The sequence below is a fragment of the Bufo bufo genome, chromosome 7 (assembly GCF_905171765.1).
Source record: "Bufo bufo chromosome 7, aBufBuf1.1, whole genome shotgun sequence".
Classification (NCBI taxonomy): domain Eukaryota; kingdom Metazoa; phylum Chordata; class Amphibia; order Anura; family Bufonidae; genus Bufo; species Bufo bufo.
This window is the reverse complement of record NC_053395.1, coordinates 223,048,273-223,066,779: the sequence shown is the minus strand read 5'-3', so window position 1 is coordinate 223,066,779 and position 18,507 is coordinate 223,048,273. Positions and strand designations below refer to the sequence as shown.

Here is an 18,507-nt window from a genome sequence, read left to right as displayed (position 1 = left end):
CTCTGTCTGGGTGCCGGGGCCTAAATGTGTGACAGTGGCCTGTTCCAGTGGTGGGTCACGTGAAGCCTGATTCTCTGCTATGACATGAAGACAGATTCTGTGCTGACATAAGGCCAGATTCTCTGTTACGGGACCTCTCTCCTCTGCCTGAGTGCCGGGGCCTAAATGTGTGACAGTGGCCTGTTCCAGTGGTAGGTGACATGAAGCCTGATTCTCTGCTATGACATGAAGACAGATTCTGCGCTGACATAAGGCCAGATTCTCTGTTACGGGACCTCTCTCCTCTGCCTGGGTGCCTGGGCCTAAATGTGTGACAGTGGCCTGTTCCAGTGGTGGGTGACGTGAAGCCTGATTCTCTGCTATGACATGAAGACAGATTCTGCGCTGACATAAGGCCAGATTCTCTGTTACGGGACCGCTCTCCTCTGTCTGGGTGCCGGGGCCTAAATGTGTGACAGTGGCCTGTTCCAGTGGTGGGTCACGTGAAGCTTGATTCTCTGCTATGACATGAAGACAGATTCTGCGCTGACATAAGGCCAGATTCTCTGTTACAGGACCTCTCTCCTCTGCCTGGGTGCCGGGGCCTAAATGTGTGACAGTGGCCTGTTCCAGTGGTGGGTGACGTGAAGCTTGATTCTCTGCTATGACATGAAGACAGATTCTGCGCTGACATAAGGCCAGATTCTCTGTTACGGGACCGCTCTCCTCTGTCTGGGTGCCGGGGCCTAAATGTGTGACAGTGGCCTGTTCCAGTGGTGGGTGACGTGATGCCTGATTCTCTGCTATGACATGAAGACAGATTCTGCGCTGACATGAAGCCAGATTCTCTGCTATGGCATGAAGAGACTGATTCTCTGCTATGGGACCTCTGTCCAATTGATATTGGGTCATTTTTTTTTTTTTTAATTCATTTCCCTATCCACATTTGTTTGCAGGGGATTTACCTACATGTTGCTGCCTTTTGCAGCCCTCTAGCTCTTTCCTGGGCTGTTTTACAGCCTTTTTAGTGCCGAAAAGTTCGGGTCCCCATTGACTTCAATGGGGTTCGGGTTCGGGACGAAGTTCGGATCGGGTTCGGATCCCGAACCCGAACATTTCCGGGAAGTTCGGCCGAACTTCTCGAACCCGAACATCCAGGTGTTCGCTCAACTCTATGCCTGACTAATCCACCTCTCACCCTATTACTCCTCTGCCAATCCCTTCACTGGCTCCCCATTGCCCAGCGAATTCACTTCTAACAAAGTACTAACAAATACATACAAGGCCGTCCATAACCTGTCCCCTCCCTACATCTCTGAGCTACTTTCCCGATACATCCCCACACGCACTCTCTGATCCTCACAAGACCTCCTTCTCTCCTCTTCCCACAATCGACTCCAAGATTTCTCCCGTGCATCCCCCATACTCTGTAACTCGCTACCCCAACATAACAGACTCTCACCGACAGTGGAATCCTTCAAAAGAAACCTGAAAACCCACCTCTTCAGACAAGCCTACAACCAGTGACCCTGCTGCCTCTATACCGCCATGACCAACTTAACTCGCACCTACTGTGTCCTTCCCCCATACCATGTAGATTGTAAGCCTCGCGGGCAGGGCCCTCACTCCTTCTGTACCAGTCTGTAACGTGTCTTGTTTGATTAGTGCACTTGTCTGTATTATGTATGTGCACCGCGCTATGGAATGAATGGCGCTTTAATAAAAACTCCCAGCGTGCCATGCTTGGTTGCTTTTTTGTACGGGTAGAAGGCTGCAGGTTGGAGATGACTACTATTAATCCTTGTGATTTCTCTGGACGTCTGCGGTTTTTAGCGTCTCACTCCCATCGATTGTACATTACACTGAATTCAGTGGGAAGCTTTAAAGGATTAGAAAAACATGTCCGCTCTGTTCCTAAAACGGCACCGGGGCCCGTCCATGGGTTGTCTGGTACTGCAACGTCAGCTCCACTGATGTAAATGGGACTGAGCTGTAACACTACGACCAACCTGTGGACAGGTGTGGTGCTGCTTTTTGAATAAAGCAGACATGTTTCTAATCCTAGAAAATCCCTTTAACAGGAAGAGCCACAGTAAGAAGAAGGTGCACTGCAGGGTCTGCATGTCTGATACCTGGCTCCACTGCAACAAGAAGAGGGCAGGAGCAGAAACATCTGACCTGGGGAAAGAAGGGCGACCGATCACAATTACAAAATTACATTTTTATTGTATATTAGTCAAGCTGAGAAAGTCAAAGCCCGGCTTTCACAGGAGGCATGACCACATGTGTATTTGCATCCTTTGTGCATTTCTTAAAGGGGTTCTACAGGACTACAAAAAGATGGCTGCTATCTTCCAAAAACAGCACCATATTGGACCACAGATTGTGTGCTACCTATAGATCAGCTCCATTAAAGTGAATGAGCTGTAATACCACACACAACCTGTGGACAGGTGTGGTGCTGTTTTTGGAAGATGGCAGACATATTTTTGTCGGCCTAGAGCTCTTTTTAAACGTCTTCAATATCAGATCATTTTTTATATTTTTTTGTAATTTAGGGCTCATGACCATGTGCCGGCCGGGCCCGTATTGTGGACTGCAATATATGGGCCCAGGGCGTTTTTGCACCTTTTGCTTGAATGGGTTTGCAATCCAGAAGGTACGGTGTGGAATAAAAACACCACAGAGTGCTTCTGTGGGGTTACTGCCAGTGTCTCCGCAAAAAAAGTAGTGCATTGTGGTCTGCAGCACGGGCCCGGCCGGCGCACGGTTTTGTGCATGAGCCCTTATGCATGTATTTTTGCCATGCGTGGTGTAATTCCTTTAATCAGAATTTCTGTGATTACTTGGACCCTTCACGAAATAGACTAGAGATTGCGGATGATCGGAAAGTCTCGCCTCGCTCTTCTGCGGAGGAAAAAGGCCCGAAAAACTCTGCTGCAAAAGTAATGACGTCCTCTGGCTTCCTGAGGAGTAAGAACTGCATGAAGTCCCCCAGAAGAGCCTTTATCTCTGGATGTCGTCGCAGGTACGTCTCGTGATCTGACAACAGTTCTTCCTGTGGAGGGTGAAACAGATGACAGGACTGCGGGCGCCACAGTTTATCACAAGAAAGCATTTGTCACAGAATGTAACGCCAAATTTGCAATGGCGCACGGCCTTCATGCATTTTCAGCACTTCCATAATGCACTTTACTCCCTTTTTTTTAGAAACTTTTTCTGTGATTCATAATGTGCACCAACCTGAGAATACTGGGGGACAGACTGATCGAAATTTGACACGTATTATACACTGCTCAAAAAAATAAAGGGAACACTTAAACAACACAATGTAACTCCAAGTCAATCACACTTCTGTGAAAACAAACTGTCCACTTAGGAAGCAACACTGAGTGACAATCAATTTCACATGCTGTTGTGCAAATGGGATAGACAACAGGTGGAAATTATAGGCAATTAGCAAGACACCCCCAATAAAGGAGTGGTTCTGCAGGTGGTGACCACAGACCACTTCTCAGTTCCTATGCTTCCTGGCTGATGTTTTGGTCACTTTTGAATGCTGGCGGTGCTTTCACTCTAGTGGTAGCATGAGACGGAGTCTACAACCCACACAAGTGGCTCAGGTAGTGCAGCTTATCCAGGATGGCACATCAATGCGAGCTGTGGCAAGAAGGTTTGCTGTGTCTGTCAGCGTAGTGTCCAGAGCATGGAGGCGCTACCAGGAGACAGGCCAGTACATCAGGAGACGTGGAGGAGGCCGTAGGAGGGCAACAACCCAGCAGCAGGACCGCTACCTCCGCCTTTGTGCAAAGAGGAACAGGAGGAGCACTGCCAGAGCCCTGCAAAATGACCTCCAGCAGACCACAAATGTGCATGTGTCTGCTCAAACGGTCAGAAACAGACTCCATGAGGGTGATATGAGGGCCCGACGTCCACAGGTGGGGGTTGTGCTTACAGCCCAACACCGTGCAGGACGTTTGGCATTTGCCAGAGAACACCAAGATTGGCAAATTTGCCACTGGCGCCCTGTGCTCTTCACAGATGAAAGCAGGTTCACACTGAGTACATGTGACAGACATGACAGAGTCTTGAGATGTCGTGGAGAACGCTCTGCTGCCTGCAACATCCTCCAGCATGACCGGTTTGGCATTGGGTCAGTAATGGTGTGGGATGGCATTTCTTTGGAGGGTCGCACAGCCCTCCATGTGCTCGCCAGAAGTAGCCTGACTGCCATTAGGTACCGAGATGAGATCCTCAGACCCCTTGTGAGACCATATGCTGGTGCGGTTGGCCCTGGGTTCCTCCTAATGCAAGACAATGCTAGACCTCATGTGGCTGGAGTGTGTCAGCAGTTCCTGCAAGACGAAGGCATTGATGCTATGGACTGGCCCGCCCGTTCCCCAGACCTGAATCCAATTGAGCACATCTGGGACATCATGTCTCGCTCTATCCACCAACGTCACGTTGCACCACAGACTGTCCAGGAGTTGGCAGATGCTTTAGTCCAGGTCTGGGAGGAGATCCCTCAGGAGACCGTCCGCCACCTCATCAGGAGCATGCACAGGCGTTGTAGGGAGGTCATACAGGCACGTGGAGGCCACACACACTACTGAGCCTCATTCTGACTTGTTTTAAGGACATTACATCAAAGTTGGATCAGCCTGTAGTGTGTTTTTCCACTTTAATTTTGAGGGTGACTCCAAATCCAGACCTCCATGGGTTGAAAAATTTGATTTCCATTTTTTTATTTTTGTGTGATTTTGTTGTCAGCACATTCAACTATGTAAAGAACAAAGTATTTCAGAAGAATATTTAATTAACTCAGATCTAGGATGTGTTATTTTTGTGTTCCCTTTATTTTTTTGAGCAGTGTATTTTGGCATACAGATAAGATCGCAACCCCAAATTGAAGGCTGTCAGCCATGCAAAAAAAATAAAAATCATGCAATGTGCAAAAAAAAGTGGCGATTGTCTAATTTCTATTATATAAGAATTACTAAAATAAGTATTTTTAATACTTCTCAGACACCAGAACACTGAACCCGGCCTTTTGTGCTGTAACTTTTGTTTATAAAAACTGTGGATTTCTGTAAAAAGGTGGAAAAACAAAAAATCTTTTGTCAGTTAAAAAAAAAAAAAAAAGGTATTATACCATGTGTCCCAGTCTCAAAAATTTGGCGCAGTTTGCATTATATCTGCCCACTTGTAAGAGCACTGCTCCCATTAAGCGTAGGCCTCACACACCTGGCGTATTAGACTACTTTCACACTCGCATTTTGGGCGTATCCGTCATGGATCTGGAAAAAATGCTTCTGTTACAAAAATACAACCGCATGCATCCGTCATGAACGGATCCGGTTGTATTATGTCTTCTATAGCCACGACGGATCCGTCTTGAACACAATTGAAAGTCAGTGGGGGACGGATCAGTTTTCTATTGTGTCAGAGAAAACGGATCCGTCCCCATTGCCTTACATTGTGTGTCAGGATCTGTTTGGCAAAACGCTGCCTCCAGAGCGGAATGGTGACTGAACGGAGGCAAACTGATGCATTCTGAGCGGATCCTTTTCCATTAGGGTAAAACTGATCCATTTTGGACCGCTGAGCCCTGAACGGATCTCACAAACAAAGCCAAAATGCCAGCGTGAAAGTAGCCTTACACGTGCATTTGCAGTTTGGACGTGTATGCGGGAAATCCTCAGTAAGAAGCTACATTCACAGGACCGTATTTTGTGGTACACGGATGAGGGCCGGGATCACTCTACCTTTCTCTCTAGGTATTGGGAGTACAGCTGCGCGTCCTCCTCCCAGTTTAAGGGCTTCTTTTCAAACACTGGTTTGGGATCTTCTTCCTCTGTGAAGAGATTTGAGGAGATCACGTCATCGTCTTCTACAAAATGCTGGATGCTTTAAAGGGATTGTCCGGAATTAGAATAACATGGCGGCCTTTTTCCAGCATCACTGCCACACCTGTCCTTGGGCTGTGGCTGGAATACCGCACACAACCTGTGGATGGGGGGCCACTGCGGGACCTGGGAACACCCTTCTAATCTGTAAATTCTCCTTTGGTGAGCAAAAGATCTACCACCACCCACTGAAAAACCAGTGTAGAATAATCTACATAGAAGGTTGAGTCGCTGTTGTAACCCCACTGATTACAAGAACGGGGGTCCCAAGACCTCCATATGAATGAAGCTGTGGATGAGCATATGTCATTCAGAGTGTAATGGACTGCAGAAGATGATCAAGCCCTGTAATTGGTTTTCTTAATCAGTCCCATCAAGTCTGAATGCAGCAGTGACGCGCAGACTCGACCGCCGCTTCATGCAGATGGCAGATACGAGACCCACAGTCTCATATTAGGTGGGGGTCCTAGTGGTGGGTTCCAGGGGCGTAGCTATAGTGGAAGCAGGGAAAGTGGCTGTTACAAGGCCCGAACTCAGAAGGGGTCCACCCAGCAGGAAGACTGAAAGATTTTATTGCCACGGCCCCCGCAACAGTATATACATGTAGGAAACTAACAGAACGGCGGCCGGGCATGGTCTGAGAGCGCTATCTGCAGGAGGGAGGTTTGCCTGGAGTGTGCCCTGTTCAAAAATTTGCTTTATGGCCCAGTCAGTTCTAGTGATGCCACTGGTGGGTTCTGTGACGATCAGACACTTAGCACCTCATCTGTGTTATTGTGCGACAACCCCTTTAAGGCTAGGTTCATAGCTGAGGCGGTGGGACCCAAACCTATCTGATATTGGGGGCATATCCTAGCGATATTTCACCAATGTCTCAGATGAAACAACCCCTTACACTTTCTGTCCGTAAAGATCCACGTTACCTGGCTCAGAAAGTATCGGCATCTGCGTGATTCTCATGGTGACCGGAGATCCGACCTGGACGCGGCTGCTCAGATGTCTGCAAGAAGCAAAGGTAATAAAGAGAACGGAGGACATTGTGAAAGACATCGCCAGTGCTGTAAATGTAAAATAGTAAATCCAGTGCAGACAGCCGGGTGCCGCTACCATCGCCATACATCTAACAATACCGACCAGGAGCAGATACTGGTCAGCGGCCGCGCACCTAAGCTTTAAATGGGCAGAAGATGCAGATTTCTGATAGCGGCACATTTAATGTATGACTAGATGGGCACCATAGTAATTAAAAGGTGAACGCCTGGTAATACATAAGGCATTTCTATGTCTGCTATCAGCCGATGTAAATTCGCACCAAAATATTGTACCGTTTTCCATTACTCCGGTTAATAAATGAGGCCCAAACTACATCTCCTGGAAGCCGCCCACCAAACAGGAGTGAAAACCAAGAGGGAGAGAACATTCCATAAAAACCGCATGAGGCCTAATACACACGACCATAGCAGGTCCGTGCCCGTACTTAAATGGGTCCGCAATCCGGAAGATGTGGAACGGAGACACGGATCTGAAGCACCACGGAGTGCTTCTGTGGGTTTTCTGTTTGTGAAAAACGCCTCACTGACGTGAAAGCAACACAAGTGATCTCATATCTGTTACCCGTCCGGTAGGAAGTAGCTCTGCCAGGTGACCGGGACCTCGTCCGAGAGGATCGCTCGCTCTAGGCCGTAAACGTCTACGGTGTCTTTCCCGATGAGCTGAGGTCGGGGGCCGAGCTCTCGCTGCAACACACAATCCGCATGGAGCGTCAGACATTTCTGCAGTGTGATGAGCCGGGCCTGCCTTGTGACGTACACGACTTACATAGGACGAGACACACAGGTTCATCTCCGCATCGAGGGTCAGAAAATCCAGGTTCTGCGGGGTTTTCCTCCTGGCGAGAAGCCGCATGATCAGCAGGTTTGACGCCTCTGAAACCAGCCCAGCCAGCGAGCTGCAGTCGTGGGACGCTGTTTCCTGGCGGACTCGCTGCAGAGGGAAGACGAAAGCTTATCTCTATTGTAACCAGTGCAGAATACCACAGGCGGGGCCCCGACAACCACCTCCGCAGCTAACCCCCGACATCTGCGAACTCGTGTCAAGTTTTTTCATCCTTGTTTTTTTGCAGTATGACATTTATGAGCACATTTATAAAGACCGGCGTTTTAGCCCTGCGCTGGCGGTGGATCTGCCAGAGTTATGAGGAGGAGGCGCCGGCCTGTACATAACTTCGGCGTATTAAGCGCTGTTACTAAATGTAAGGCGGCTCCCTTGCTGTCTTACATTTAGACCATTTTCTACGCCTAAGGCCTTATGCACACAAACATTTTTTTTTTCTGTTTACGTTCCCTTTTTTGCGTTCGGTATACGGAACCATTCATTTCAATGGATCCACACAAAAAACGGAAGGTAATCCGTATGCCTTCCGTTTCCGTATTTCAAAGATAGAACATGTCCTATTATTGTCCGCATAACGGACAAGGATAGTACTGTTCTATCAGGGGCCAGCAGTTCCGTTCTGCAAAAAACGGAATGCACACGGACGTCAACCGTATTTTTTTCGGATCCGTTCTTTTCGAACCGCAAAATACTGAAAAAGCCATACGGTTGTGTGCATGAGGCCTAAAACAGGCATATAAAATGGTAATTGAGACGGGCCTGCCGGCCCCTCCCCTCCCTCACACCACGTCCACTTTTTTAGACCTGGCGTAAGTGAGGAGAAGTCACAGATTGCGGTGCAAAAGGACCTAATTTAGGCCACTTTCACACCAGCGTTTTTGCTGGATCAGCAAAAACGCTTCCGTCATAATAATACAACCGTCTGCATCCGTTCTGAACAGACCCGGTTGCATTATCTCTAAAATAGCCATGACGATCCGTTTTCTATTGTGTCCGAGAAAACGGATCCGCCACCATTGACTACACGCACCACATCGCGGACAGAAAAACGCTGCTTGCAGTGTTATTCTGTCTGCAATGGGGACGCAACCAAACGGAACGGAATGCATTCTGGCGCACTCCGCTTCAGTCAGTTCAGTTTTGTCCCCATTGACAATGAATGGGGACAAAATGGAAGCGTTTTCCCCCGCTATTGAGATCCTAGGACGGAAAGGGAAAGCGCAGATGTAAAAGTAGCCTTAGGCGTATTTCTGTTTAATAAATGACCCCCCTTAGTTTTCAATGCTAAAATTTTGGGGGTACAGATAATTTATTGATTAAAAGGGAATTCTCCTTAGTGATGACCAATACGCCTTTTTTACGGACGTAAACAAAAAATAAGACCTCATAAAGGAATACAGGGAGTGCAGAATTGTTAGGCAAATGAGTATTTTGACCACATCATCCTCTTTATGCATGTTGTCTTACTCCAAGCTGTATAGGCTCGAAAGCCTACTACCAATTAAGCATATTAGGTGATGTGCATCTCTGTAATGAGAAGGGGTGTGGTCTAATGACATCAACACCCTATATTAGGTGTGCATAATTATTAGGCAACTTCCTTTCCTTTGGCAAAATGGGTCAAAAGAAGGACTTGACAGGCTCAGAAAAGTCAAAAATAGTGAGATATCTTGCAGAGGGATGCAGCACTCTTAAAATTGCAAAGCTTCTGAAGCGTGATCATCGAACAATCAAGCGTTTCATTCAAAATAGTCAACAGGGTCGCAAGAAGCGTGTGGAAAAACCAAGGCGCAAAATAACTGCCCATGAACTGAGAAAAGTCAAGCGTGCAGCTGCCAAGATGCCACTTGCCACCAGTTTGGCCATATTTCAGAGCTGCAACATCACTGGAGTGCCCAAAAGCACAAGGTGTGCAATACTCCGAGACATGGCCAAGGTAAGAAAGGCTGAAAGACGACCACCACTGAACAAGACACACAAGCTGAAACGTCAAGACTGGGCCAAGAAATATCTCAAGACTGGTTTTTCTAAGGTTTTATGGACTGATGAAATGAGAGTGAGTCTTGATGGGCCAGATGGATGGGCCCGTGGCTGGATTGGTAAAGGGCAGAGAGCTCCAGTCCGACTCAGACGCCAGCAAGGTGGAGGTGGAGTACTGGTTTGGGCTGGTATCATCAAAGATGAGCTTGTGGGGCCTTTTCGGGTTGAGGATGGAGTCAAGCTCAACTCCCAGTCCTACTGCCAGTTTCTGGAAGACACCTTCTTCAAGCAGTGGTACAGGAAGAAGTCTGCATCCTTCAAGAAAAACATGATTTTCATGCAGGACAATGCTCCATCACACGCGTCCAAGTACTCCACAGCGTGGCTGGCAAGAAAGGGTATAAAAGAAGAAAATCTAATGACATGGCCTCCTTGTTCACCTGATCTGAACCCCATTGAGAACCTGTGGTCCATCATCAAATGTGAGATTTACAAGGAGGGAAAACAGTACACCTCTCTGAACAGTGTCTGGGAGGCTGTGGTTGCTGCTGCACGCAATGTTGATGGTGAACAGATCAAAACACTGACAGAATCCATGGATGGCAGGCTTTTGAGTGTCCTTGCAAAGAAAGGTGGCTATATTGGTCACTGATTTGTTTTTGTTTTGTTTTTGAATGTCAGAAATGTATATTTGTGAATGTTGAGATGTTATATTGGTTTCACTGGTAAAAATAAATAATTGAAATGGGTATATATTTGTTTTTTGTTAAGTTGCCTAATAATTATGCACAGTAATAGTCACCTGCACACACAGATATCCCCCTAAAATAGCTAAAACTAAAAACAAACTAAAAACTACTTCCAAAAATATTCAGCTTTGATATTAATGAGTTTTTTGGGTTCATTGAGAACATGGTTGTTGTTCAATAATAAAATTAATCCTCAAAAATACAACTTGCCTAATAATTCTGCACTCCCTGTATTGATGAAAAAACAAAAAAGTTATAGCTCTTGGAATGCAATTTAGAAAAAATGTGCGTGGTCACTAAGGGGTTAAGACAGTTAAGGTTTATCCACGGGAAATGCCATAACTGTCCATTGGGTGGGGGTCTCACCTCTGGGACCTGCTCCAACCTTGAGGGACCACAGCTTTCTGCTTTCACTTCTATGAGAGTTTTAAAAATAAAGCACCCATCAGACAACCCATTTAATTTTTATTAACTCTTTCGGGGATGGAGGGAAGGTTAGTGGTAAAAAACATCAGTTCTGCCATTGTGTTTTTTCTGTTTGGTGCTGTTCTCATAAAATACTTTGGGGCACATTTACTGTAGTGTCTGCGCCTGTTTTCAGGAGTAAAAAACCTGTTTCCAACTGTTTTTAAGTCTCATTTACCAACTGATTTTGCGCCTGTTGCGCCTATTTGGAGTTATAAGACAAATTCAGAAGTTTCCTAACCTATTTATGTAGGTGCGCCTTATTTTGTGTCTGATTTAGGGCTCATGCACACGAACATGCATGTTTTGCGCTTCACAAATTGCAGATCCCCAAAGCACGGATGCCACCCGTGTGCGTTCCGCAATTTGCGGAACGGAACAGGCGACCCATTATGGGAAATGCCTATTCTTGTCGCCCTATTCTTGTTTTTGCGGGGCCACGGAACCAAGCAACGGATGCAGACGGCACATGGATGCGGCTCGGATGCGGACCCAAACCACGTTCTTGCGCATGAGCCCTTAGCCGTAAAAACAGTCTAATTTCTACACCACTCCAGGGCTGGCGCACTTTTCTGCCTCAGTTTTGAGTGGTGAGTTGCACCACATTTTGCCTACTTTCACAGAGACATGCACCTAATTTCGGCTCAATTGCACCACTTTTTTATGCGCACACTAGACCAGTCTTATTGAATATGAACCTGTCCTACAAGTAAACAACCACTAGAGGTCAGACTTAATCCAAAAAAAGACAAATCTGATTTATTAAGGGATAATAAATGAGATGCAAACGTTGCCAATATGCCTGGTTTTAGTTTTTTTCACTCCAAAAAAAAAGGCGAGCTTGATAAATGTGCTTCTTTATCTACTAGGGCAGGAGTGCACAACCTGCGGCCCGGGGGCCACATGTGGCCCTCGATACCATTCTGTGCGGCCCCCAATTATCTGGTAGCAGACATGTATGTCTATGTCTTGTGGCTGCTCACATGTATCTTTCATGTAATTTCCCATTAGATGGGAGGACTAGAAGTGTAACAAGACATATATACTGTATGTTCAATATGCCATAAAAATAGTAATTCAGTTGGTAATACCCCTTTAAGTTTTATTTTCGGCCCTTGGAATTGGTTCAGGCTCACAACGTGGCCCCCAACCAGAAAAGGTTGTGCACCCCTGTACTAGGGCATATAACCGGGCGGTGAGATACTGACAACCCCTTTAATACCACCCTTAGGGTATATTTAGATTTTACAGTTTTGCTGGGCTTCTCTCATTATTGCAGCAGAACTTTTTGCATCTTTAATGCAGATCACAGAAACCAAAAAGCCTCAAACACGTGAAAAACATTAAAAAAAAACATCACAAAAAGAATCTGCCCGCCCTGGGGTTGCACATGGTGTCTGCCGGTCGCTCACCTGACCTTCGGTAATGACTCTGTTGATCACCATCTGGTCACCTTGTCTCCTCATGTGCGTTTTCTTATCCAGTGAATGTCCTTTTAACTGGAAAATATACAAAGTAATGACAGCCTATGTGTCTCCATGGCAACAGACAACAAACAAACCCTGTGTAGTCTGATGCCGTCTTGTTTCCTTTATCTGCCCCTTACTTCTTTAGGTATATTCGGTAAAGGACAGATAGAAGGTGGTATGACTGCAGGGTCAGGCTGTGCTCTGTAACCATGGAGACACATAGTTCTGTACAGGAGCTGTACACACATTTGTTTCTTAGTTAAAGGGGGTTATCCAGAAACTTGATATTGATGGCCTATCCTCAGGACCAGTCAATATCAGATCAGCGGGGGTCCGACTCCCAGCACCCCTGCCGATCAGCTGTATAGCTCTGTGAGTGCTTTGGTCTCTTCCTAGGACAATGACATCACTGTACATCGGTCATGAGGCCTAGGAGCAGCTCGGCCCCATTCAAGTGAAGCTAAAGTACCAAGCACAGCTGCCCTAGCACACACGGTGCTGCGCTTGGGAAGCTGTGAAGAGAAGGAGCTCTGGTGAGTGCAGCTGATTGGCAGGGGTGCCGGGAGTCGGACCCCCACCGATTTCATATTGAGGACCTATCCTGAGGATATCTCATCAATATGAACCCCTTTAAGGCAATTGCAAAGTTACTTTGTTATTTATTTTAGATTAAGTGGAAGAATAAAAGGTGGACCTTCCCTGGGAGGCTCTGTTCATACTGATGGTTTCCATTTTTACAAGTGTAATGAACGTGTTATGATGCACGGCTAATGGGTTCAACAGGTTTCTGCCTTTGTAATTTATTGGGTAGAATCAAAAAAATCTATGAAATGCAAAAAAATAACTTATGCAAATGTGAAGAGAGCCTATGATCTTCTGTCACAATGCATCTGTATGGACGGCACAAACCTTGACAAACTCGTGGTGGTTCTGCTCCAGCGTCTCCAGCTGTAGAGAGATATAAGCTGCAAGAAAGACCGAAATCAACAGAAGAACTCCTCTGTATGATATGTACCCACGTGCTGGATTCTGCACTGACCAGTGATGGAGCTTCCGCAGGGGACCTCGTCCACTAAGCTATGGCTGCTGATGTGAACAAGGACACATTTCTCGTCCTCCCGTCCGTCCTGCTCGTGGTAAGCGGGCTGGACATTGACAGTGAACGAGCCGACCTCGGCACCGGCCTCCGAGATGGACTGTAACGACTCCGAGAAGAAGCAGAGGCGCAGCTCCTCCGGCTCTGGAGAACACAACAGGTATATGGATTATACATACAAAAAGATAGGGCGCGGTGGGCAGGGGACGACTAGAGGCTACTCACCCACGCTGGACATGAACTCCACGGCCTCCACGCTCGCACTGAGCTGCTTGGGAGGTTCGGAAATCTCCACTTTGGTTAGGTCGCTTGAGGCCATCTTGTTTGATACCTGTGAAAACCGGCACCAGTTACACCGGAGCATAGAAGAACCTGCAGCCCGACACAGAGGCGCATGCATTTTAGGGCCACATGGGAGGAGCACTGACAACCCATTCTGACACCTCATAGTTGGCGTGACTTGTGAGGGTCAACCAAGGCTACGAGGAATCGCCTGTCCAGCAGTAGGACTGTATGACTGACCGTGTGGGGGTCCGTATCTCAGGAGGTGTCCAGGACGCTCCGATCATGAGGTCCTGTCTACGCAATGGTGTCATCTATCACCGTACTGACGACTCACTCACGTGATGAGCAGCCACAACATAGCACATGGTCTCGCACCTACAGTATACGAATGGTCACACTTCAGGGGCGGACTGGGAATTTAAAGACGTAGGTGGGTCCAAGTTGACAGAAGGTGGGGGCAATACTATAGTGCAGCACAAAATACCGTCTTAGCAGAACCAAGCACCACAGTGCAGCACAAAACACCTCCCCAGAAGATGGCCATCTGTGGTGGCCATCAGGTGCTGCCACATGAGATGTGGGCCACAGCACCAAGCCAGCCCTACATCCAGACTTCCCCTAGAATGACCTCAGTGCCCCCAGAAGTACGCTCCCTAGGGGGTCAAGAAAATAATAAAAAAATAAAATACCTAAGTGCTCTTCCAAGTCGCTCCTTTTCCTACAGGCCTCTTCCAGCCTGCGTCCCTGCACCATTTGTACACTGGCCTATGCGGGTGCGCAGCAGGGCGTCCTTCTGTACCTGGCCACGGGCTCCCATGCCCCGCTGCAGTATTCAACTCTATCACATGAGGATAGCAATAGAATTGAATTCAGGAGGGCCCCTGTGGCCCCCTGGTAAGGTACAGAAGGTCCTGTTGCTCAGTGTCTAGCGGCAGTGTGGAGGACTCAGGCGCCCCCCCGGGTAAATTCCCTGTCGGCCGGTCCGCCCCTGCCTGCCCTATACTCTTCAACAAATTCATAAAAAGCAACAATGTAACAATTCATCTCCCGTATGTATCACAATAAGGAAACGTATTAGACCCGTGACCATGAGAGTGTCCCCACTACGGCACACAGCGCGAATGTCCTACAGCGAGGGGGGGGGGGGGGGGGCGGGGGATTAGTTTGCACCTCACCTCTTTTTGGATGGTCAAAGAGGGACATATATAGATACTTCAAGAGCTTCTCATACACTGTGGCACAAAAGTCATCTGAATATGGTCCGAACTGCATCAAATCATGAAAGCTGGGGTTAAAATGCAGGGAGGAACCAGAACTGGACCTATGTTTTCTGGAGCAACAGAGCTAACATACTGAACGGGTTAAAAAAGAGGGACGATTGGGGATTTGGGTCAAAAAGGAGACACTGGAGGTAATGATCCCACTGCGTGCCCCTCCCATAGAGGTCACCATTGTATATGGGTCGCTCACAGAACACCGATGACTAAAGGGGGACTCTAACTCTTTTTCTTTTCTTTTTTTTGGAGACTTCTGCCTGACACACTGTTCACGGGGTCATGCTATTCGGGGTTCATTCAGATCCCTGTATGCTGTCCGCAAAAATGCGGATCCATTTTTTTGCAGACAGTTCAGCATGTCCGCAAAAAAAACGGATTGCATTCCGTTTTTTTTGCTGACCCAAAGACTTCAATGGGGCCACGTCCTGATTTTCACTGACAAGTACAGGACATGTTTCATTTGTTTTGATGAGCCGTGCAATGGAAGCAAAGGCCCCATAGAAGTGAATGGGCCAGCATCTAATCCGCAAAAAAAAAAAAAAAAAAGGATCCGCATTTTTGCTGACAGCATACGGCCGTCTGAATGAGCCCTTGCGGTGAGGCTCCGGTGGGTATATTAGGGGCGCAGTTCAGAGTGGCGCCTATGTGGAAAAAGAAAGAATTTATGAAAATTGTGACGGTGTGAAGAATGCACCAAACCAACCTTCTTATGGGCTTGGGTGCCCTAAAAGGGGCGGTACACCTCCAAGGATGTAAACTTAAAGGGGTGGTACACCTCCAAGAATGTAAACTTAAAGGGAGTCTGTCACCACATTTCAGCATATTAGACCGATCAAATAGGGTTATATGATCCACCCAGAACTTAAAAACGGTACCTTTGTTGTAGAAAACGGACTTTTCTTTTAGCCGAAAATGAACTTATAAGGTTATGTTAATGAGCCCTCTCAAGTGCCCAGGGCGGTCTCTCAATCCTCGGAGCCCCAGGCAGCACCTCCTAAACGGCTCATAACCCCGCCCTCCGTGTGCCTCTGCCCGCCCGTTTACTCCTCTCCCCTGTCCTTTTCCAATGCGGCTGTGCGGTCCAAATCGTAGCGGGCGCATGCGCAATGCGATGCCCGCTCCTGGCAGGGCATCGCGATACCTACTGCGCATGCGCCCGCTACGATTTGGACCGCACAGCCGCAGTGGAAAAGGACAGGGGAGGGGAGTAAACGGGCGGACAGAGGCACACGGAGGGCGGGGTTATGAGCCGTTTAGGAGGTGCTGCCTGGGGCTCCGAGGATTGAGAGACCGCCCTGGGCACTTGAGAGGGCTCATTAACATAACCTTATAAGTTCATTTTCGGCTAAAAGAAAAGTCCGTTTTCTACAACAAAGGTACCGTTTTTAAGTTCTGGGTGGATCATATAACCCTATTTGATCGGTCTAATATGCTGAAATGTGGTGACAGACTCCCTTTAAAGGGGCGGTACACCTCCAAGGATGTAAACTTACGTTTTGCCGCTGCTCCAGAGCAGAGAAGCCGAGGCCAGTAAGAAGGAGACGGCGCCTGGAAGCAGGTAAGTAGGCCCCCCGTGCAGAACTGCCGAGGAGGGGGAAGCAAAACCCCCACCCCTTTAAAAATAAAATAAATCTGACATGCAAGGGCCCATTCACACCTGCGAATAAACACACAGATCAAATACAGATGTCTTTTTTTTTTTTACAATTTGTTCCGTTTGTTGCCGTGTTTCCATCGTATTTCATTCTAGGCAGGGGCACACAGGGCCAAAGCTCCTCAATATACACAGGTGTGAGCTATGGGAGCACAGAACACGACTTCCGCGCGGGGCCCATACACATCCTCTGGCACATGCTGCCTACTGAAAAAACTCCATGTGCATAAAAAATAGAAATGTGAAATAAACTATTTTACGGTGTTGCGAACATTTTTCAATTGATCCAGATCCGTCAAACATGAGTGTGAATAAGTCCCAGCCACATTCTGCAGAACGCAGGATAAATGTCCTTACGATGCAGCCATTTTCCTGGTGACATTTCTATAAACCCCCTATAAATAAATAACAGACTACAAGAAAATGGCGGCCAACGGACTGACCTGTAGAGAACCAGCAGGAGCTTGTGTGTAAACGCAGCTCTCTAAAGCAGCAGTCACACAGATTTCGGGTGTATTCTAGCTCAGGTCGCAGGTCCTCTGTACAACGCCCCGTGTCCCCCTCAGGTCCTGCCGGTTGGGTCTCCTCTCACCTACTGCTCAGCTGAAGGCAGGGAGTCCGGCCTCCTGTCCACAGGCTGCGTCCGTCCCTTAGCAACCACAGCCGTCTCCATAACAACAACATTCCGGCTCGTCCTCTATTGCTCAGTAGTGCCATCTGCTGGTCAACGACAAAACTGCACTTTTTTTCTTAGTACTTTATCAGTGGGGACCACAGAGGTTCCCTTATCAGCACTGCAGCCACCGATGTCCCCAAACCCTGCACACACTTACCTTCTGCAGTTCTTATCATCCCACTGATTATATTGAGAGTGATTGTACACAAGTAGTACACTCAAGAGCAGAACAGTGAGTGCAGCTCTGGAGTATAATACAGGATGTAACTGAGGATCAGTACAGGATAAGTAATGTATGTACACAGTGACTGCACCAGCAGAATAGTGAGTACAGCTCTGGAGTATAATACAGGATGTAACTTAATGATTTTCCTATTTCATGACGTAAAGTCATAGTTTTATTAAAGACACGGAGGCGAGTATTGCTTACTCCTTCTTTACTTCCACCAATAGCAGCAAAGGAGAAATTAACATAATCAAAACAACAATGGATCCTCCCCTAACAGATCCTATAATAAGCAGTGTCCTCTTTATATCTTCCTCTTTCTTTGAATCCACGACACCAACCGTCAAACCCTAACTGAAAACGAACCGAACTGGAACTGGTTCCGACACCGACCATTCTTGTCCCTCCAACTGAAGAACTCAAGCCAACATGGCTAACATCTCAGGAAACCTGGAACAACTTGGAATTCCATCTGCCAAGGAGTTTTCAACCTGAAACAGAATAAATAATATAGCCAGTGTAAACACATGGGTACAAATACGCAATCTCGACCCTATAACGGTCGTACATTAAAAAGGTCGCTGAAATAGAACCATAACAAACCTCAACGGTAAAATATCATAAATAACAACAGATACAGCGTAATAGTCAATAATAATACCATAACAGTAATAATAATAGGGTGGGCAGGAGAAACCTAGGGCGGGCAATACTCGCCTCCGTGTCTTTAATAAAACTATGACTTTACGTCATGAAATAGGAAAATCATTAAGTTTTACATCAAGACACGGAGGCTTCGTATTGCAAGTTCAAAGCTGCTCAATAATAGATGAAAACACATGAGGGGGAGGA

The 18,507-nt window shown here is 47.2% G+C and overlaps 1 protein-coding gene across 1 annotated transcript; it reads right to left on the bottom strand.

Moving 5' to 3' along the window:
* Nucleotides 1–2,745: 2,745 nt before the first annotated feature.
* Nucleotides 2,746–17,408, bottom strand: LOC121007521 (ciliogenesis associated TTC17 interacting protein). The gene is made up of 10 exons (XM_040439509.1): nt 17,197–17,408; nt 13,763–13,868; nt 13,481–13,681; nt 13,351–13,406; nt 12,385–12,471; nt 7,704–7,868; nt 7,500–7,621; nt 6,809–6,885; nt 5,745–5,833; nt 2,746–3,037 (listed from the first exon to the last, which is right to left on the bottom strand). The coding sequence occupies exons 2-10, from the start codon at nt 13,854–13,856 to the stop codon at nt 2,822–2,824; spliced, it is 1,107 nt and encodes a 368-aa protein (XP_040295443.1). The 5' UTR covers nt 13,857–13,868; nt 17,197–17,408; the 3' UTR covers nt 2,746–2,821.
* Nucleotides 17,409–18,507: the final 1,099 nt, after the last annotated feature.

Excerpts from the sequence above, each read along its gene's own strand:
- LOC121007521 (XM_040439509.1), bottom strand. The coding sequence starts at position 13,856 with ATGGCCTCAAGCGACCTAACCAAAGTGGAGATTTCCGAACCTCCCAAG. Across the intron at positions 13,407-13,480 it reads CTGCGGAAGCTCCATCACTG|CTTATATCTCTCTACAGCTG; the intron begins GTCAGTGCAGAA and ends TCTTTCTTGCAG. Across the intron at positions 6,886-7,499 it reads AGCTACTTCCTACCGGACGG|ACATCTGAGCAGCCGCGTCC; the intron begins GTAACAGATATG and ends TGCTTCTTGCAG.